General features: G+C 45.5%; 1 protein-coding gene across 5 annotated transcripts in view; it reads left to right on the top strand.

The window, feature by feature from the left end:
* The window catches only part of DIS3L2 (DIS3 like 3'-5' exoribonuclease 2), a 165952-nt gene that overhangs the window by 108510 nt on the left and 35474 nt on the right, over positions 1 to 21968 (top strand). For all 5 annotated transcript variants that reach the window (XM_042820290.1, XM_042820295.1, XM_042820291.1 and 2 more), the window contains 2 exons: positions 855 to 962; positions 4727 to 4960. In XM_042820290.1, the coding sequence (XP_042676224.1) occupies positions 855 to 962; positions 4727 to 4960 (342 nt within the window). The remainder of the gene's footprint in view (positions 1 to 854; positions 963 to 4726; positions 4961 to 21968) is intronic.

Here is a 21968-nt window from a genome sequence, read left to right as displayed (position 1 = left end):
TACTGCTTCCTTATAAAGGTTAATAACGAGAAGAGAAATGAGAATGTTGAGCTGTAATAATTAGGTTTGCTTCATTAAACTGCTTCTAAATTTTAGGTTTACTTCTGGCTTCACCTGGGAAATAACTCAGGGAAGGCAGAAAGACTCAGAGCTCCTCAGCTTTGCTATAGTGTGAATATGTGATGAGGCACTGGCACAGGCTGCCCATGGAGGTGAAGGAGTCACCATCCCTGGGGCTGTTCAGGAAATGTGGAGATGTGGCACTGAGGGACGTGGTTACAGGCATGGTGGGGATGGGCTGGGGTTGGAGCTGACCATCTTAGAGGTCTTTTCCAACCTTAATGATTCCATGATTATACGTTCTGCACTTTTGCTTTGCTGCTGCAGTCGTGTGAGTAATACGTAGTTTGGAAATTCAGTGATCAACAGCTGCAATATTGATTGGTTGTAAGGAATTAGAGCGCAAGCGAAAACATCTCTGCCAGGAATTTCTGTTGGCTGACATTTTGTTCAAGCAGAGCTTAACACAGGAAAATAGTAATTGTTCTCCTTCTGTTTGCAAACACCGTGTTCAGTAGTCGCAGAACAGGTGCTTTTGTTTATCTCACCAACATCTATGCATTCCTGTCTGTGCTGCAAAGCACAGCTCAATCCTTATTAGAGCCGTGCACGCTCCTGTGATGCATGGGAACAATTTCATTTACGCTTTGCAGAAAGCAGCCTCAGACTTGCATTACTTGCCTGGTGCAGTCATTAGTGGCAAAGCAAAAGGTGCAGTTCCCAAATCCAAGCTCTTCAGGTTCTTACTGACACCACGATGCTTCTTCAGCACTGAGTTTCCTCTTCTCTTCTAGGTGATCCCAATGCTTCCCAAACTGCTCTGTGAGGAGCTGTGCAGTCTCAATCCCATGCGAGACCGGCTGACGTTCTCTGTGATGTGGAAGGTGACTCCAAGAGGCAAGGTAAGTCAAGCAGCAAAGCAGGCATCCTGCTCATCAGTCCTGCCTCAGTGGCCAGAACCTAACCTTGCAAACAGAGTGGTAAAAATGCCACCCCATAACTGCCAGCTGGATAGCAAGGGACTTATTGGAGAACAGTAACAGAGGATGTAGGACTGTCCCTATATCTTGTCTTACTGATGACTGCAAAAATCTCACAATGTGGTAGGAAAAGGAAGAGCATTTGTATGAATGTTAGAAATGGAGGATTTCCAGCTCCATGCCAGGTCACTCATACATTTAATATCATATTTCCAGCAGTCAGGCACAGCTAGTAGTCTGAGACAAGATGTTTCTCCCTGAATCCAACCCCGCATAGTGCTTGCAGGCAGTTGTGCTCTGCGGTGGGTAAGGATCCCTCTGTGGTCTCCCTGGTAAACAGAGTCTTTTATTCCTCATCTGTGCTGCAAATTACACTGATACATGTAGAGTGTGATAGCTCTTCAGCAAAGGCACAGCTCTGTCCTCTACATGCTGTATTATTCCTGGAGATCAGCTTTGCAGCAAGCTGCCTTCAACTCTCTTGATTTCTCTCCCTCTCCTACAATCTTCGTAACAGACTGGCAATCTCCTCTGTGGTGATCGTTGGGTCCATGCTGCCCTAATGGATACTGAATCTTCTTTTATGCTTTAACAAAATGTGGTTTCAGTCCTGTATCTGTGTCTCTCCAGCTCTGGCACTGAAGTGGATTTTATTTGTTCACCATGAAAAAGATTCCGCTTCCTGTAGCGGCAGCATGATTACTCCTGGGACCTTCTAATTGTTGCTACTTGGTGGGGCTTTTATTGACTCTGAGTGCTCTTTGGACAGCTAATAGTCAAGTCTTAATTAAAATAAGCTTTTAATTAAATTCTGTCTCTTATTCCCTGCAATGTACCCACTATTTGCTTTTCAAACAGCATTTGTACTGACCCTGTATGGCCAGTAAGGAGGTAGGAGGATCGCAGCACCAAGCTTTGCCTATGGAGGTGACTGATCCCAGCAGAAGCAGTGCTCTGGGACACGACCTGGGGAAGCAGACTGCATGCAGGTGTCTGAGCAGCCAGGTTTCTCCTTGGAGGCTTTGCAGGGATGGCAGCCTTGGCTGAAGTCAGTTGATGCAAAGAGGAGCTTGTCTCTGAGGTGGGACAGAATAGATCTCCTGCGTTTCCTCTCTGAGCTCCCACTGTCAGTGCTCCAAAGCAAGTACGTCCAGAGCCTGTGCATCTCCCAGGGAAAAGACAGCAGGTTCCTCTCCTGAATGCAGCTGTTGGTAGAATTTTTGTTTATTGTTTCTTATAGAAAAGTAATGCCAGGCTCAGCTTTTGCATTCTGGAGTTGTCATCAGGAGTGTAACACCGGGAGTGTAACAAAATTTTGCCTGAGCAGTTCTCCATGTAGCTCCGTGGACTCCAGTGGGACAGTGTGGCGTGATGTGTCTGGGATGACTTTCCAAGGGCAAAGGCATTAGCTGCATTGCTGAGCCTGTGCTGTTGTTCAGATGCAGAGCTGGGCGTTTTTAGGAACAGCGTGGCACGTTCCTGTTTGGAACCTGTTTGCAGTCAACAGAAAGATATTACATCTTTCTTTACATATTATATTACAAACAAACGATGGAACTCTTCTTTTTGTTACTGTCTGCTGATGTTTTGAAGCACAATCTGAATGTAGCCTGAGATCTGACATTCTTGTTCTGTTCCTGGGGCTCAATATGCTGCATCTCTCATCTTACAAGGAAGTGAGTGGAGCTCTGAAATATTTGGCCTCGTCTAAGCAAGCAGAAAAATAAGATTTTGTTGAAAGCTTCAAGTTCAGGCAGCAAAGTGGAAATCCGGTTCATTGCCTCCTGCTAGGAACAGAGCAAGTTCTTGGAAATCAATGACCAAAAGCACCGTGTATCTTCAGACCTGGCTCGCACTGCTAGCCCAGGGACTGGAGAAAGTGCTCCTTCTCAGAGAGTTTGGCACACATGAACTGATAGTGCCATTTGGTGCAGAAGTTAATAGCTGGAAGTGCAGAAGTTAATAGCAGGAGATGGAGCAGCTGACAGGAAATAGGAGCAGCATCTGAAAGCGTTTGAACAGCAAGTTGAAAAGTGTTGCCTATTGCAATTGGAGGTTCTGTAGAAGTGCTCAGCTCAAGTGAAGGCTGCTCTGCCTTTCTCAGCAAGGAGCCTTCTTGGTGCCTGACTACCATCCCTGCACTGTAAGTCTGAAGTAACTGTTACCAGCTAACTAATAATTTGAAAAGTCAGTCTCAAAGTGCAGATCAGCTTCTTCCATATCACAGCCCTTGGTTGTTTAATATCAGGAGATTTTGGGTATCTGGCAGATGTCATGAGATGTTGCTGACCTTCCAGATATGGATCCCTCATCACTGCAAGAAGCCTAACCACACTGAATGGGATGCAACAGAGCATGGAGCAGGTGCTGCCAGGAATTTTGCAGCACCTTTCTGACCAGCTTGGTGCCTTTCTCTTCCTTTGTTTGTCCTTGTGTGTAGGTAGGGGTCACACACGCAATAACCATGAGCTGAGGATCTGAGCACTTCACATCACCAGGTATCACTTGCTGCATCCCGTCCATCAGGACACTTTCTTATTGAAAATGAGCTTAAATGTCCTGAGACTTTCAGAGATCTGAGCTGTACTGTACTTACGGTAGGGGGCATGGGGAGGGAGACAGCAGAGGTGTCTTGGGGATTCAGTCCTTTCTTTTTAAGAGAAAAAGCAGTGTCCTTGAAGAGTCTGTTTTGCAGATGGCTGTGCTTCACACTGTCACTTGCAGGATTTACCTTATTCTCTTGTGCTGATGAAGTGGTAAGGTGGTACTTGTACCTAACACAGAATTACAATTCTCCACTCATTGGCTGAGCGCTTGTGCTTTGAATGGTTGATCACAGACTGCATCCCTCTCCAGAGCCCTTCTCCTGCCAGTGCTCTTGACTTTTCTGAAGAGCATTCAGCCCTTCGTTCCTCTGCACCTTCTCACTGCTTAGATGAGCTTTTGAGTTCTTATATATCCCTTCTGCACTAAGGAATAATTCTGAATCTCTCCTTTCACACTGATTTTCTCGTATGGAGCTTAAAATGGGAGTGACTTCTGCTTAAAATTTTGTAAGTGATTTTTCTATGATTTTCCTCTAGATTCTGAAATTATTTTGGGAGCTTAAAACACTTCCTGGCTTGAGTTTGGTCTCACACCATAAGCTTATTATGAGAACTAAGGGATCAGTGACAGTCCATCTTTCCTCCAGACCCACCAAAATCCTATTCATGCACTTTCACAAGTGCCAGGCAGACGCTACAGTCCCTGTAGCTTTGTGTGAATGTGACCACACAGCAGTCCTTTAGAGCCAGCCCCTCGTTCCCAATCTTCAAGCAATCTTCTGTTTTCAGATAAGAGATCCTTCTTTGCATGTGCAGGTATCTCTGTCTGTTGCCACCCCTGCATTTATTGAGCTTTGAGTCTGCTAGCTGGTTTCTGGTGTAGTGCTTTATCAAAGAGGGAATCCAGGTAGGGGGAGAAGACTGTGGCCATTTCCAGTGTGAGAGAAAGACTTTATCATGCCTATACACATTGCTAGAGAATCTGAAGAGCCTTCTGATTGCTTCAGTATGAGAAGATCTTTACTCAGCAATGAAAATTAGTGGTGAGGTCTGTTGTCATTCTTTTCACTGTTGGTACAACCTCTCAAGCTTTTGTGCAGTGGAAGCCTTTAGATCTGCCTATACTTTCCTGTGTTGCAGATCCTTGACGAATGGTTTGGGCGGACAGTCATCTGCTCCTGTGCAAAGCTGAGCTACGACCACGCACAGAGCATGATAGAAAACCCCACGAAGGTGTTCTCACCTGAAGAACTGCCCCCTATCTCCCCTCAGCACTCAGCAGCCGAGATCCAGCAAGCTGTGCTGAATCTGCATCGCATCGCCCAGCACCTCCGCAAGCAGCGCTTCATCGACGGTGCTCTGCGCCTCGACCAGGTGGGATTTGCTGTTGTATTCCTTTAGAATTTCCTGATAGAATAACAACTCCAAGGGAAAGGTAGGCTGGAACAGGAAGGTGAGGTGGTGTGCTAATGGCGTCTGAAAAATGGTATCAAAATGGTGTCAAAATATAAAAACGTGCACCAAAAGCACCAGGTAGGATGAAAGGAAACAAATAAAAGGCTGTTTTTGAGGAGTGGTCCGTCTTCCAGTATTACTCAGAATCCTGAAACTATAGCAAACTTGGTAAGTAACTGGTGCAGCAAAACCAATCACAGCGGTGTCGTTTGGATATCCTTAGTGCACATCACACTGTGAACAGTTATCCTCCACATTTATCGTGGTGCTTGCAGTACTTGTGTTTTCCACTCTTTCATAGCAGTTCTCTGGGAGGGAAAATGACTAGAATGTTATCTAAGCTAATGTTTATAAGTGAGTGTGGTTCAGAGGGAAGAAATGTGAGTGAGGAGGTTTTGTGTCTGGGACAATTTAAGTAGTCTTGTATTGGTTGTAAAATAGAAATGACACACACAACAAGTAGATCCAGTTATTTTAGATTACTACAGCAAAAATACTCTGCATTTGAGGTTCTGCTGCTCTGAGGTGGCTGCGGACAGGTTTTGTGGATAGGAGATTCCTGTAATTTATAGAACCCAGTGGCCTTCCCGACCAGGAAACAAAGTCATCTCTTGATATAAGGAAGCTCTATTGTTTCATATTGCAAAAGGAGCATGAGTCAACATAATTGTATTGCTGAGAAAGAAGCTAGCATACCGAGACGTATAAACAGGACTATTGTATGTAAGACGTATGTTGCAATTCTTCCATTTTATTCAGGGCTGTAGTATTGTCTCCAGTTGTGAGAAAGCATGGTCTGATTGTAGGGAGGGAGAGCAGCCAGTGTCTGTAATCGGTGAACTTCCTTGGCAGAGCATATGGCTTAATCTGGTGGAGCTGCTGTCAAGAGGAGGCAATGCAGTGTCACCATTCCAGGACAGACAGGATGAGACATCTGTGTTTTGAATTTCAGAGATGGGGGTTATACTTTAAGATGAATCTTCTGGTGTAAGAGTTGTGGTGGCCAGGGCTGTTTTGCCTGCATGCATTGAAGGTCCTTAAGGACTGGTTAGAAGCTCACAAATAAGCCTGGAGACAAGAGCTTTTGGTCAGGGTCCTCCTTTGCTTGAAAGAAGCAGTCTGTTCCTAAACTATTTTTGGAAATCAGACTCTCATTTTGAAATCATGCAGAGATTGTTTAAAACTTTTTAGGAACAGATAGGAATAAATATCATTGATATTTATCATGCAGTGGCTAATAAGCTGGGCTTTTGTTTCCAAGCACGCTGAGTGCTAGAAAAATGCAGTTTGCATTACACACGTCGTTACACAAGCTTAGTGTGCTGAACAGACACCCTATGTGCTTGACTTTAGTACCTGTTATCAAACTAACCTCAGGATATGTTTTAAAACACTTGTGACATTTTAAACGGGAGGATTTGGCCAGGGAAGCATCCTGTTCCAGTGATACCCCGTAACAGATTGGCGGTGTTTTGTTTTGCTCTGTGCTGTTGTGGAGGAGCCATGAAAGAGGAAGTGTTGAAGCATCACTTGTGAGATTTGGGTTAAAAGCCACTTCTAAAGGGGCTCATTCCCAGTCAGCCTGCTTCCTAGGTGGTGTGATGAACTGAATTATACTTCACAAGAGGCTTTTTACACTGTACAGAATCTGTCTCCCCTGGCAAGAATGTCAGGGTGAAAGTAATGGTCCTTGAGAAGGAGTGTATTCTAGTTCAAGGAATACTCTCACTGTACTTACCCTTTTCAAGTGCTGCCATGGTAGCTACATTTGATAAACTACGTCCTGCTCAACGCATGGGAAAAGCTGTTAATGTAAGACCTGAATAAAAGCAGTATTTGAGGGGTGTGTATGTGGACACGTCCAGTGTATGGTGGTGGGACAAAGCAGTCTGTAACCAGGAGTAGAATGAGATTAGTCTGTCTCCCTTTGTTTCCCCACTTTGAGTTCCCATGGATGCTGCTCTGATCTGGGTCTGACTTCCAGCCTCAGGGGTGGGCCCGAATGGGAAACGCACCTTTCTAATCTCTGGACCTCTCACTGATTTCCTGTTGAGTAATGTAAATCCTGAACAATGGAAGACAAACTCCAGCAGGAAACTGGGGGCAATGAATTATCTGATTCCAAATAAATATGTGAGGAAAGGAAATGATCGTCCCATAGTATTAAGGGAGGGGGTGGCTGGGCATGGGTGACTCCTGTGCTTTTTTTCTTTCCAAGGGATGTGAGCCCTCTTCCTATACATTGCGTTATGTTTGAGTTCTGCCTAGGGGTCACTCCCTACTGAACAGTGATGAGCTTTTTTCCTAACTCCCACCCTGCCATTTTTCAGCGTGGCGTGCTCTTGTGCTTCCTGTTAGTATGAAGAAAATCATTAGGAGAAGAGTCTCCCTTCCTGCTTTGCCATTGGCCGTGGTGGCCTTGGGCTGGTGCTCTCCCTGCCTGCCTCAGTTTCCCCTTAGCGATGATATTTATTTCCCCTGTAGCATCCATATAATTTAGGATCAATTCCTCAAAACTGAGAACATCTCTCTTTTGAAGCAATTCACATTGGGTATTAGGAAAAGTTTCATCCCAGGCTGCCCAGGGAGATGGGGGAATCACCATCCCTGGAGGAGTTCAAGGGCTGAGGAGTTGTGGCACTGAGGCACGTGGTCAGTGGGCACGATGGGGATGGGTTGACATTTGGACTTTGTGATCTTTGTGGTATTTTCCAACCTTAAAGATTTCATGTTGTGATGAGGGGAAAGTTTCCTGTCTGAACATTGCTACCGCATTTTTGTGACCTAATGTGAGAGCAGCATTTGCTTGCCCATAGCTCTCCTTCAGCAGTAATTTTAGAAGCAGGAATCTCTGTAGTTCATCAGTTGAAGAATATTTTTTTGGATAATGTGGGAACAGCACATCTGAATCAGTCAGCAAACCTCGAGAAACATTACAGATGTAGCCTTGAAAGCTAAGGATTTGTCAATGCAGTATCACCATAGGGTTGTGAAATTTTGAATTCCTGCTCCAGTTTGGTCCTGGTCATGGCAACCCGCAGACCTGCCACTCTTTTTTTTTTTTCTCCTTATTTCCTTTCAAAAGTCTTTAAGAGGGGAGTCCACCTCCCTTGGACCTTGAGTCTGAGGACCTTCTGTGCAACCTGAGCTACATATCTGATGCTCTATGGGATCGTGCTGTTCCCGTAGTCGTCTTCTGGGGCTTTTTCCCTAGCATATAGTTATATAGCATATATGCTGGCTTGCTAGCTCCAGAAGGCAGCTGAGCACTGATTTTTAAAGGTTTAAAGTCTTTGCATCTTCAGCAGCTAAGGAGCTTACAAAACTTTGTCCACGCAAGCAGAGATGAAGGTATTTCTTTTCTTTCTCCTTTGGAGCTGCAGCTTTGAGATGTAAAGGCAGGACTTGCTTTATGCTGTGGCTTTGAGCCAAAGTATTTGGGTATTTATGGCATCGTCTGCTCCTTGCCTCCCTCCTGCCCCAAAGCACAAAGTGCCACCCCTCTGCTGTCCTCTTGCAGCTCTCAGTGCACTCGTGCTATAAAAGTGGAGCAGGGATTTGACCTGGTTTAAAAACCAAAGTGAGCACTCCTCACAACTTTTCTTTTTTTCCTGGCCGCGTTACTTTCAAGCTGGATCACTTCCCCAAACCACAGCTTTTAGAAACACAAGCCAGAGAATCAGATAGAAACTTGCTGTTAAAAAAGAACCATCAAGTTTGTAGAAAAGCTCCTTAGCTCAAGCCTGCCTAGAGGAGACCTGCTGATAAATGGTTCTCTTTTTGGCTTCGGCAGTTTATAAATGAATCACAAGGACAGATGCCCACAAAGAGACAGGTTCAAAGGGATTTCAGTGCGTATTTAAAATGAGAATGCCCCGAGATGCTGATCTGTCTCTATGACAACTGTGTGAGCTGTGAGAGGTGGTTGTGCCGGTGATTCTGCCTTTGCCAATGCACTTAGACCTGTGTGCTCAAAATGTTGGCTTTGACCAAAGTTCATTGTGTGAAGAACCCAAAGCACATTTGCATTGCACATTATTTTGTTGGTGGCTTTCAGTTGTTTGATAGAATAGCTTTTCTCCTTGTTTTCTGCACAAAGGTGTTCAGCTTTGCAAGTGAATGTGAAAAAAGAAAGGAAGAAGGATAAAGATGGTAAATATGAGACTGTTATGCAAATGCAAGGACTGAATTGGTAGTGAAGTGGTCTGGCTTCTGCTTGTTCTGGGCTGTGTGCTGGGTCAGTGTCACCTCATCTGAGCAAGCATTGCTTTTCCCTATGGGTTTCTTATTGTTTTGAGTAACAGTAAAAATTGTGGTGGTGTACCTCTGCACCATGCTGGAGACCTTGCTAGTGTTCTATGCAGTGGCTGCTGGGGATAAGGAAATAAGTGATCTTGAAGAATTGTTTAATTAGAATTGGTGTGACTCCCAACATAGAAGTGTTGCTGCTGCAGGAAATGTGTGACCCCCAGTACAGGAATGTGTGCTAGCAGCATGCCAGCACCAAGGCTCCTAGTTGTATTCTGTACTGCATCGACTCACCACATCTGTATAGCTCTTGAACCTCTCAGAATAGATTCTGCTTGATTCAAACAGTTCTGAGAAGCCAAACACATAGAAGGTGAGGAGGAGGCACATTGTATGTGCAGGATGTGATCTTGTATGTTGGGAAATTGGGATTTTGTGGCTGCTGGGATGGGACAGAAACAGATTTTTAAAGAGTTAACTGCTGCTAAATGCTGTTAGCTTGGAAGTCTCAAAAGTCAGGGATTGATTACCATCACCACTGAACTATTCCAATACGAGTAGTTGCTAGAAATAATCATTAGACATTTTGTTGCATTTTCTGCTTTGTGTTTGTAAGGTAACCATTCAGATCATGTAGTCTTTTTGCTGTGTGGAGGTAGTAAATGTTTCTGTGAGGACAGCCAGTTAAGCAGCCATTGTGCACTGAATGCAGAATATCTGTATAAGAACAGGAGGTGCTTTGGCTTGAGACTGTGCTTGGTTCTGATGGGAGCATTGGACAGTGGGTACCAAATTCATCTCGTGTTCAGTTTCCCCGGGATAGGCTGAGGTGTGTACACAGCCACATGGGTTGGCTTGGGAGAAAAAGCAAAAGGCTCATTTATAAAATCTCAGGAATTGCCATGATGCCTCCTAAAGATGCTGCTACAGCAGTGGTGTGTGAGGCAGGATGGGCTGTACGTACAGTGCTGTGAGATAAATGGAAATGCAGACTGACAAGGGGCTTTCACTATTCACTTCCTATCACAATTCTGCCATTGTCTAATGCTTTTCTTTGATGTCTGGTTAAAGAGACGTTGCTGATACCCAGAATGGGGACAGCAGGTGCTGTGCAATCATTATGGACAGTTGCTTATACTGTGTGATACATTAGGCAGCTGGGGGGATGTTGGATGTATTTGGAGATTAATTTCCTTTGGGGATTTTGATAGTCTTTTGCATAGCCCCAGTTAATACATCAGAATGAGCATCGAAGGCCATAGCTGTCTTCTGGGAGCTGCTGCTCTTCCCTGCAGGAATAATCAAAATGCATTTGCAAAGGTGAGTTAGTGAAGTAGGAAGGATTTTCAAAATGCCTTTCCTACGATACCACAGGGAAAGTGGTCCTTTGCAGGCCAGTAGGAAATGCCATCGCTGTCAGGAGCAGCCAGCAGCGCAGGTCAGGCAGTTTGCACACACACTGGAGGCACTGTGAGGTCATGTTATGGAGCTGGGTCTGTGTGGGCTGAGCAGCTTTCTGTGTGCGTGGAGAAGTCTGCATTGCCAGTAGGCATTACAATATTTTGTTGAAGTTGGGATTTTGAGTAGAAAGCCTTCAGAATCTAATCATGGAGGGTCTTTTACCCCGGGATTTTAACGAAATGCACCCGGGAGTGTGAGTAGGATTGATGTCCTCACACGTGTCCTGCCGTTCCCTGATCATTCTTCTGGAGCTGAGCAGCTGTGTCACAGCAAGAGCAGGTGGTGAAGTGGCCAAGTTGGCTCCAGCAGGAGCAGGGAGCGGGACACTGGAGTGTAGGACTGGGCTGTAGAGCGTTGTGCTGGGAGCCACTGCAGCCGGATGTGCGGGCAAACACATCCAGGAAAGAGCTCCCACACAGCGGTGCTCCAGCACTGATTCACCACCTGTGGAGCTAGAGCGTGTTACAACTTTTTCTATTCTTGTTGGAGTATTCCAGCTGCTAACTGACGTATTCACATTCTCTGGTCGTATGCAAGTGGTTTTTTGTAATCAAATAAACACATCTTGACCTCCTAGCTGTATTAAATCTACCATGTACCAGAAGCTCCTGCAAAGTTCGCACATGGAGACACCACTTGTGTTCCTGGACTATCAGTCCAGTCACAGGTGGGTCAGCAGCCTGGGGTGAGCCGCTCTTGGGGACTTCAGACAGCGCTGAGTGTCTGTAGATGAGGGAGAGGGCATCTGTTGTAGGTGCTGCCTTGGTGAGAAGGGATATGGCTCAGACATGAAGCTGTTAGCTAGGGGTGAGCAGAGGATTCGGTGCTTGATCTAGCTCTCAGTGCTATTTTTCAGGTTAGTGGGAAGAGAAGAGGCTTCTGCTGGTTGTACTTCAAGAGGTTCAGAACAGGCAGACTGGTTCTAAATGTTTGTGTAGTGCTGCATGTGGGCTGCAGAACAAAATTCTGATTTTGCATTTCTTATTGAGGAAGCAGTCCTTGCTCTCGGTGTGTCTTGCTTTCCAGTTGATTGTTGGTGTTTTTCTTACCCAGAGATGAACAGACGTCATCAGAAAGTCCTCTGTTGCTTCAGATTGCATTTGTCACATATTTGAACTTGACAAGGTTTTTTTTCAGGTATTAATTATTGCTGACTGCATGGCTAATCCATCATTCTGTTTAGATGGAGTCAGTGTGTGTTGAGTGATATAAGTTCAAATGTGATCAGTCTGCCGTAGGTGAAGATGTAGCAGCTCTTTGTCAGAGCCAGTTCTGTTCCACCTAGCAGTAAATGGAAGAAAGGCTAATTGTATAATGACAAAAGACAACGTTTGGAAGGAGTTGAAAGATTCAGACGTTGCAGTTCTGTGATTCCTCATTTCAGTTCCCAAGTGAGATTTGGGGGGGGAAGAATTCTTTGTTTCCATGACCACAGCTCACTTTATCAAGTGTCTGTGGGCATGATCATTTCTCCTGAGCTCTGGGACACTTTATCTTTTCTCATGTAACGTATGAATGCTGAAATACAAAGAAGCTCAGAGAGCACCTGTGCTTTCCAGGGCCCTCTGATATGAGACTACAAGAGTTTTAGGCAAAATCCCAGCAGCAGAGCTGAGAATGGAGCCCATTTTGCCTGATTTGAAGAAGCCAGTTGCTGCTCAAGTCCATTTTTGGGTTTGTCTTTAAACTTTCCAACTCCAAGCCCATGTCTCCTGGAATGATATGCTCTGCTAAAGTTTGCAGTGATTCATTGGGAGTGCATTTTGTTGAGCAACCCATTGCTTTTGTTTTGAAAGCAAGTGACTGAGAATCTGTCTTTAGTAATCTAGATCATTTGTCTTGCACTTCTCTGCATCTTCCCGTGGTAATAAGGAAGTTCTTCTAGCATATGAGTGCAATTCACAGTGTAGTTTTCCCCTGAATATGTAATTGTGTAAAATGGGACAGTGAAACATAACTTCCTACTTAAGACTGTTTGTCCACTTTGCACTTTGTTTTTGAGATTTATCAGTACTTCATATTTTGTAAAGACCTCTTTCCTGCATGCACTCCTTTGTGTGGTGCTTTGCTGGGTTGTAAAAGAGGCAGCGTGATGCCATGGTGCTGCCTGTCCCCGTCTCCAGACACAGCTATTGATTCCTCCCCAGATATACATATTCATAAGTTGCATTGTCAACATCTGAAAACTTGATGGTAGTATTAAACTATGCCCTCTGAAGGTATTTTCTGGTTTGGATCTGGGATGGTAGCAGATTTATTGCCAATTTTGTGCCAATTTATTACCAACAGAATCAGTTGCAGTCCATTGCCGGTCCGTGATGGGTTTCTGTTAAATTGATGGTCACTTGAAAATGAAGCGGTGGCGAGGAAGTAGTCTCAGGGGTTTGCTAGGCTAGAGTGGTTTGAGAGACTTCAGGCATCTGGAAGAAACCAACCATGCAAAATCACCATGAAAGGTTTTTGTGGGTGACTCCTTTAACTAGAATTGAAAAACTTGTTCCTGTCTCAGATGTACAGACTTACCAAGCAGTCATGTTTGTTTGTTTGTTTTAAAAGCCAGCCTAGCCTGAGTGAAACAAATTGTGATTTGTGCCTTCCTTGACAATTGAAATAAACTATTTGCATCATGGGATTTGATCCCTCTGATCTGGCTTTTCTTGAGGACTGCAGAGCTGCAGCTTATTGGGTGTCGTGTGGCAATGCTGGGATCAGCCCTCTGACAGAGACATTCTCACTCCCATGCATCAACAGGAGGTTTTGCATTAGCTTGACGGCTGCAGTTTCACCTCAATTTCAAGGTCTCTGTTTTAATCTCAGGACTCTCCTTTCTTTTCTGAGAGAGCTCCATTGATGCAGCTAGCGCTTTGCTTTTAATTAGCATGTTAGGGTAGGAGCTCACCCGCAATACTAGGAAATAAAATGCTTAAGTGGCTAAAATGGGATTTAAAAAGATGCCATTTATTAAATGGTTTCTCTCAGTGATGTGTTTAGCAGGTATAGAAGAGAGAATGAACTAAACCAGGCTTTGGCATTTAGAAAAGTGAGTCATTTTTTCTGTTGCATCATGTATAAACTTTTCCCTTCTCATGTATGGTATGGTTGAAATTACTTTGAGGTTTTGAATTTTCACTTCAACTCTCTGTTTTTTATTATTTTCAAACATTACTGAAAGTGATGGTTGATAGTCTTTAAACTGTGCTCACATTGCCTTGCTCTTTAGGGCTTTTGTTGTTGGTGTTTTTTTGTTTCTTTTTTAAAGTAAGTCAATAGGCAACAGATAGGTGGTTAACTAAGGTGGAGAGTTAATGGTGAGAGCAAGAGGTAGCCACGATGATGGATCTGTAGTCCATGGTGGCAAGTAGTTCTGCTGTCAAACTGCTTTTACTCAGAGGACCAACACTGGATTTTTTTGTACATTATCGTCATCTCTTCAGATTCTCAAGCATTTGTAAAGGTTACTTGAAATCAGTTTAAGGGTCATAAACATGATGGTATTGCAGCTTGTTGAGGCAGCAGACAGATGAGTCTTCTGTTCAAAGAATGCAAAACAGCATGGAACCTGTGGGATGAGCATCCGACTGACACAGGACCATCACAGGGAAGAGTGGTTTCTGCCACTGTAACGTCTTCCAGGCTTTGTGAAAACTTGGTAGTCTTCAGTATCTTGAAGCCTTGAACATCTCGAAGGCATTGAATGCTGAGAGAGGCCAGATGGAAATCTGGTGTCTGAATGGAGTCTCCCGAGATTGGATGCAGCAGAAAAACAGTTGATGTCCATGTGGTGTGCTCCCATGATGTGCAGGCTTCTTGGGGTGAAGAAATTCAGCAGGTGGAGTTGTGTTAAACCTTCCCTGCTCTGCTTGTTTTGTAGGGAGAAATGGCTGCTCCACCAAGAAGCTGCCGGATAACCTTCCTTCCCTTGAGCTGAAGGCTCCCAGCTGCAGCTGGGCATTGCAGCAAAGAGGGGACTTACCCAGCCCCCAAGTGACTGGGCACACTAACACCGTCTGGACTCAGTAACACCATCTGGGCTTCAGCCCTTCAGGAAAATTGTTGAAGAAAAGGCAGCTCTTACAACCAAATTATTTGGTTTAGTGGTTTTGGATTTTTTTGCACAGTTTTGGCTTGGTATGCTGTTGGGCCTGGTTTATCCTTGCTCTTGCTGTTTGTAGCTTGCTTTGGACTGAGCACTGAGAAGCAGTGTTTTCTAGAGTAATATTTGCAATGCTGGTAACATAGTGATGGGTACAAAATACAACTCCAAGGGGGAAGGCTTGATAAAAAGTGCCATCAAATGGGTGCTGCCACAGATATATCACCCAACCATCATTAATACTTCGCTTGTTGCTTTATGTTAGAGGAGGGCATTTTTTGTTTGCCCAAAAGAAAAACTTTGCCCTCCTTTATGGAAGTGCTACCCCAGATATTTTTGAGCACTAACATATGAATCACAGATCTGTAGGGATTGGAAGGAACCTCTGGGGATCATCGAGTCCAACCCCCCACTAAAGCTGGTTCCCTACAGTGTTGTGCGCAGTCTACTTTGTCTGACAGGGAGGAGGTTTGATCTTCAGCGCTGACAGGTCTTGTCAAAGTCCATGTGATCCTCCTCTGTTAGATCTCTTAGAGAGATCTATGAGAGGACATTTCACAGCTTGCTGAATGTCAGCTGTGACTGTGTGCCGATGCCTGGAATGTGCTATGCCTGGATGCCGATGCCTGCAGCTATGGCATCCTGGAAATGTAAATCTGGAAAGAGCTTTAGGAGAAGATTCTTTCCTTTCCTTGGCGACAGGAGGAGCTCAGCTGGCAACGGTCCTGAGCCACATTTGTCATTGCTTTGTAGCTGCTGGGGCCTGTAGGAGGTGTTTCCTTCAGGAGATATGTCCATGACTTTCAGCCACGCAGCCATCTACAAGAGACATGGAAGAAATTTGCCCCTGGACCCTTCCCTCACGTGTCCCTGATTAGTCATTGCCTGGAATCTGAAACACCAAAGGCCTGCAGACACTTAATGAGCCAAGGTCCACTGGGGAAGAGTTCAGCAGTCTGCAGGGCTCACCTGACTTTAGCCCACTCATCAAGCAGGGTGACTCACACGAGGTTATCTTGAATCTCGTCCAACATTTATGTTCATTGCAGTCAACAAGACAACCTGCTGGCTGTTGTAATATGTGTTACTGCACCTAGCTGCAGTGCTGCACTGCGCTGTGGAATGCTGGGGTGTGAGATGCTCTTTTATGCAGGCCAAGCAAGTCACCTTGAGCTCCCCACAGATAATTAGAATCACAGAATCGTTAAGGTTGGAAAAGATCTCTAAGATTACCAAGTCCAACCCCAACCCATCCCCACCATGCCCACATCTCCATGGTTCTTGAGTGGTGATTGGGATGGTCACTGCCCCATCTCCCTGGGCAGCCTATACCAGTGCACCACCACTCTTTCTGAGAAGACATTTCTCCTAATATCCAACCTGAACCTGCCCTGGAGCAGGACCGTCATCTCTTGTTCTGTTGTGGTGGCAACTGTGTTTTTTTTCACCCAGCTGCTGTGGTCACAGCCAGACAGGGGTCTCTGCCCTTCAGCTGTAAGTAGGAATTTCTGCCCTAGGTTGAGTTGATGGAAAGAAGTGTGGGGCTTGGTTTAGGGAAGAAAAAAATTAGTCCATTCGAAAAGCAATTTGTTTCTGCTTTCTGTGAGCGAGGCTTCCAAATGAACTTTTAGTCAATTCTGCAGTACAATCAACAGGACTGGAAAAAAATACCAAGTGAAGTAACACAGTGGCTGTGGTAAACATGAACCGAGGCCTTGGAAGTAACTAATGGCATACCACAAAAGAGTCTCCTTTCACCCACCGCCGGCCGTGCCAGCAGCAAGTGCTGCCAGCGCTGGCTTCTCTCAGAGGAAAGCATCATTTGGCTCCCTTTTGGATTTCATTACTCTTCCTGCGCTCCCTCCTGCTCGCAGCAAAAGCCTTTCCAGTTGTAAAGAAGTGAATTAACTCCCTTGGTGTCAGTGATGGATGAGGCGCTTTCTCCCTCTTCAAAGAGACGAGCCGTGCCGGTGAATGCAGGCCAGCCGAGTTGAAAAGTCCAAGCGGAACAGGGGAGCCCACGAGGTGACCCAGCTGCCACACGGGCACCCTGGGGACGGCTCCCACTGGTGCCATGCGGGACGGGAACAAAGCCGCTCTCAGCGCGCTCCCCTCCTGCCGGGCTCCTGGGTTTTGTCCCCTTTCAATGGCCTTGGGCACATGGCTTAGCACACAGCAGCCGTCGGCACAGGGCTCGCAGCCTCAAAGGCTTTCAGGGTTAGCGCGCTGGTACTCGGAGAGCTCATTCCGAGCGTCCATGGCTAATCATATTAAAGGTGACCTCGTGGGCAGTGCTTTCCATTGTTGCCATATGTTTTGTCCAGTGCTTGAGTGATGTTGTGCATTGGAACGTATTCATGCGTCACCTAATTTAATCACCAGGCTTAATCCCTTCTCCTGTTCTACACTCTTAGAATTTACTGGCTCTTTGTTCATTGTCTGGGTCTCCTTCACAAGCCGATACAGACTCCTGCAGATATTTTTATTTACTTCCAGAATCTATTTAAAAAAAGCATCCCAGCAACAAACCCAGTAAGCTCTGCAGAGGGTGAGTGGTGTGGTGGGTGCTCTGGAGGCTGATCCTTATCCCTGCCCTCTTCTTCCTCCATCTTTTCCATAGAGATATTAAGGATTGGGCTCATGGGTTTAGAAAAGTACAAGACAAAACAATACGAATGGAAAAATGACTGAGAAAGTTGTGCGTCTCCTTTTAATATTGTTGGAATAAATAACTAATTTTGAGAACTTTACTGTCTCTGTAAAATATGGTGTTGGTTTCTGCCTTTAAAACTTACTGCTTTGGTATGGACAACTCCGATTCCAGCACTGAACTGGACACGATTAACCCAGCAAAGCCACGAGTCCATCACGCTGGGAGACTGGAAAGTCTGATTTATGCAAAACTGCTGCACAAGGGAGAGAATAGAGCTCTGTGAGAGCTGACATGGTTCACAGAAGCCAGACGTTTCTAGGGAGCGGCTTGCAGGATGATTTCTAAAGCTTTTCCCTGCCCCAGCTGACGCTGCAGTGTGGAGGTATAGGTTAAAAATTGGGACGAGAGATCCAGTTGTCTTGTGACTCGCTTTAGGAGCGGACGGGCTCAGCCCTGGCAGGGGAAGGCAGTGATGAGATTTTAGGATGATACATGATCAGGTTGCTGCTGTGCTGGACTCCCAGAGGCAGGAAGCCTTTTCGTTTTGTTACACTTGCTGAGGCAGATTGTTGAATTAATAGCTCATGGTGCGGCTCAGTTCTTAGATTCTCCTTCCCTGCCTGCAGTGCTCTGGTACCCACAACTCCAAACAGCGGAATACATCCCGGATGTCTTTGAAACCTTAAACATGGCTCGTACCGATCTGACTGAATTGCAGCTTTGAGCTTTCCTCTGTGTTAGCATGCAGGCTTTCTTGCAGCTGAGCTTGCGTGGATTTGCTGATCTTCTGCGACCGCGTGTTATGGTTTAGGCTTGATAGGAGGAAGGAGGAATGACGTAAAAGATTGCAGATTTGTGACCGGTTTTAAAAATAGTTTTAAAATATTATGTATCTTCATTTTGAAGAAATGCAATACTGCTTGGAAACCACAACTACTGAATATAAACCATGTCAGGCCCTTACATATGTTAAATAACAGTGTGGAATGGAGGGTTATAAACAGCCTGCTGCTCGCTAGTGCTGGAAGAAGATCACTGATTTGCCCCCAGCAATCAACAGCAACATCACAGGCTCTGACTTCAACTTGGCTGACAACACAACTTTACATTTTATACTGCACCTTTTCAGAGCAAACCTTGCCAGAGCCCTTTCCGAAACGTGTGCACACGGAAACTCACCTCTCCGCTGGACCGGAGCCGCTGCAAGGGAAGCGGGAGGGCAGGGTGCCCACCCAGCTGCCAGCGGGCTCTTGGCACCTGGCTGGGACAAGTCAGCTGGCCCCTGTCCATCCCTGCTTCCGCCTTTTCACAGGCTGTGACAGAGGAGCTGTGAGGTACCTAGGAAAGAGCGAGCGGGAGCAGGTCACTGCCAGAGGAATTCCAGCGAGCCACAGCCAGCCCGTTCCTGGGAGAGCCCAGCAGCAGCCCGCTCTCGTCGGCCATGGAAGGGGCAGGAACGTCCTCGAAAAGCTTGGAATCTACTACTTTGAGGGAGCTCAAAGCAGCAAGATTGCGGCTGGGCTTTAGGGCTGCCAGGTATTTCGCAGCAGCACCTTGAAGGATGAGGCAGAAGAACGTGGCTTTTCAGCTGAGATCACAGAATTATTAAGGTTGGAAAGGACCTCTAAGATCACCAAGTCCAAACGCCAACGCCTCCCCACTGACCATGTCCCTCAGTGCCACGTCTCCATGGTTCTTGAACACCTCCAAGTCAGTGACTCCCCCACCTCCGTGGGCAGCCTGTGCCAGTGCATCACCACTCTTCCTGAGACGAAGTTTTTCCTAGTATCCAACTCATCCACATGATGTGAGGCATTCGAGGCATTCTGCATCTTCCCAATCCCAGCTCCAGTTTAACTACTTCCAAAAAGAACTAAACCTAGAAATACTGTTGTGATCTCTCTCGTTACCTGGCAGAGCCCTTATCATCTCAGCACAAGGGCTGTTCATATTTTAATGAGTTTGTCTCTTGTTTGGAGATTATTACAAGCTTACATCTGTTTTCTCGTGCAGCTCTACGGAAATCCCTCCAGGCATGAGATAGTACCTGGACACTAAATTAATCTCTGCTGCTGGGTTCTCACAGCTCCATTAGGGGCTTAGCAAGGGAAGCAGCAAGCATTAACAAACTTAAGAAAATAAGATTTGCTGTGTTCGATCTGCCCTCAGCTTCTTGTATCCTCCCAGCAGCAATGACAAAGACTGGACATGTTACAGGAGGACCCACAATCTGGGTCTGATTTGCAAACTGTGCATCAACATTCCCCAAAGGGAAAAAAAGTTGAGCTGTAGAGTCAGACACTATAAGAAACGTGAAATCACTTCTTCTCCTGCCATGTGCCCAGAGACATCTGCACCCACAGCTCTTACCTTGATTCCATGTGTCCTGAGCCATGTAAAGGCAGTGCTGTGTCCCATTCTCCTGCCTGCTTCACTCAGGTTGCAGCAGCCCTTAGAAACCAGTGCAGACCAGGCACTTTGTGATGGGCACTCTGTCCTGTTGCTCTTTGTTGAATGCATGTATTTCCTTTCTTTGATCTGGAACTTTTAGTGTAGCTGGCTTTCTTGTTGTTTTCCCTGAAACAAGCCATGTGCCATGTCTCACTTGTGTCATGTTCCTGAGCAGATCTGGCTATCAGTCAGCGTCCAGATCTGCTGCTGCTTTGAGAACTGCTCCCTTCTGCAATGTTGCTCTCTCCTGGCTTTGGACTCTCCCAGGCTAGCAGTGCTGAGTCTAAAAATAAGCTGCAGGCTGCTTGAGCTTAGGGCCAGTAAATTGAGACCTGTTTTCAGAGATGACTGTCAGGTGGATGAAACAGAGCAGCTGGGGATAATGATGGGCTGCCTGCAGTATCCACTGGTAACAGCATACCGAGCAGTGGGGTTAGGGAGGTTTTCCACTTGGTTGTGTCACTTTTCATCTAAAGCAGATAGAGAAAATACCGATGGCTTTCCTTTAGTTTTTCAGGACTCACATTCATATCGTCTTTTGGGACAGAAATGCCTTAGTGATGCCCTTCTGGTCAGGTTGTGCTTCGTCAGGCCAAAATGACACGTATGCGGCTTAGAGAATGATTGATATCATCTCCTAGCTCACTGTAGGCTTCTTTCAAATTCCTGATGACACTCACGCCTCTTACTCTTGGTCATCCTTCTCTCTCAAATTCCCGCTTTTCCAAGTGAATTTCCATAGCTCACGTGGGGAAGAGTTGGCCAGTTGGGTTGGGTGCTACCCTGCCTCTTACCTTCTGTCTGAGAAGAACCAGGAAGTCAGCATTGGTCTTCAAAATACAAGAGCTTTCTGTAGCCCCCAAACTCCTCTCTATTAAGGCTGGCAAAGCCCAGTTGTGAATGAGGCATTCTTCACACAACAGGGTCAAGTTGTCTTTCGTTGTTTGTAGAGCACCAGAAGAGCTGGGAGAAGCACTGGGAGATCAACAGGAGCCAGGAGTGCTTTAAGGGAAGGCTGGGAGTAACATGAAACAGCCAGGCAGTGAAATTTGGCACAAATCTTGTTGGTGTCACTATTTTTTTATGCGGCGTTTCCTAGGGATGTTTTGCTTTTATTTTAAAATTGATGTATGTGTAGCAAATATTTTAAGTTCATTGATAGTTCCCTAGTGGTCTAGAGCATACGGTGCTGTGTCAGAATTCGTTAGTTTCTGAAGAAGATATTTTTAATCTACCAACATAAACTCTTTGCAATTGTATAATCTTTATTTTAGCCCTGTGGTTTCTTAATCATGCATCTAAAGAATGAATCATCCAGTTTATAAATTATAAAGAAAGCGAGCAGAAATGTTCAACTCTTCTTTCTAAATAAATCTGGTTCCGTTTTCTGTGTTCTAAACTTCTCATGCAGGCAAGTGTGAATGCTTAAAAATGAACTCGTTGGAAGTTTATATTTTTGCCAAGTGCCTTGTCTTCCCAGAAGATTTCCTCAGCTGTCAGTTGCAACTGTGAAATAGAATCAAGGGTACGACATCAGCTTGCTGTTCTTGTGACCACATCTGCGTCTCTTTGCAATGGGTGCAGTAGATGCCATGCTTCTGTCTGGTTTTGCTGTATTACCTGATTTGTAGCAGAGGACATGTTGCCATGAGACCATGGAGCAGCCCTTCTGTGTGCTAGGGAGCATGACTTGGTTGTTCTGATCCCATGATGGGAAAACCCTAGGATCCTTGCTGTGTCCCAGGGTGGATTATTGGAGAGAAAGCCCTGCTGCAGCCTTAGGAATCATTTAGTAATAACTTATAGTGGCTTTAGGTCCCAGGCTCAGTGTCTCTCATCAAGGAGGTTGATGGGGGAAAGGCATGAAAACTGCTGGCTTCTGTTTTTCTATTTGCTAATTATTTGCTGGCTTTTTGTGTATTTTATATTGTTCTTGGGTGAATTGCAGGCAGCAGCAGAGGAATAACGTGAGTGGAACAGTGGGATTGTAAAATAGAAATGGGCAGTGGGATTCAGGCCAG

Source organism: Centrocercus urophasianus, unplaced genomic scaffold, assembly GCF_019232065.1.
Source record: "Centrocercus urophasianus isolate 14NV4802_14NV808 unplaced genomic scaffold, USGS_Curo_1.0 seq_19, whole genome shotgun sequence".
NCBI classification, from domain to species: domain Eukaryota; kingdom Metazoa; phylum Chordata; class Aves; order Galliformes; family Phasianidae; genus Centrocercus; species Centrocercus urophasianus.
Note: the sequence above shows the minus strand (reverse complement) of the source record. Positions and strands in the feature narration are given on the sequence as shown.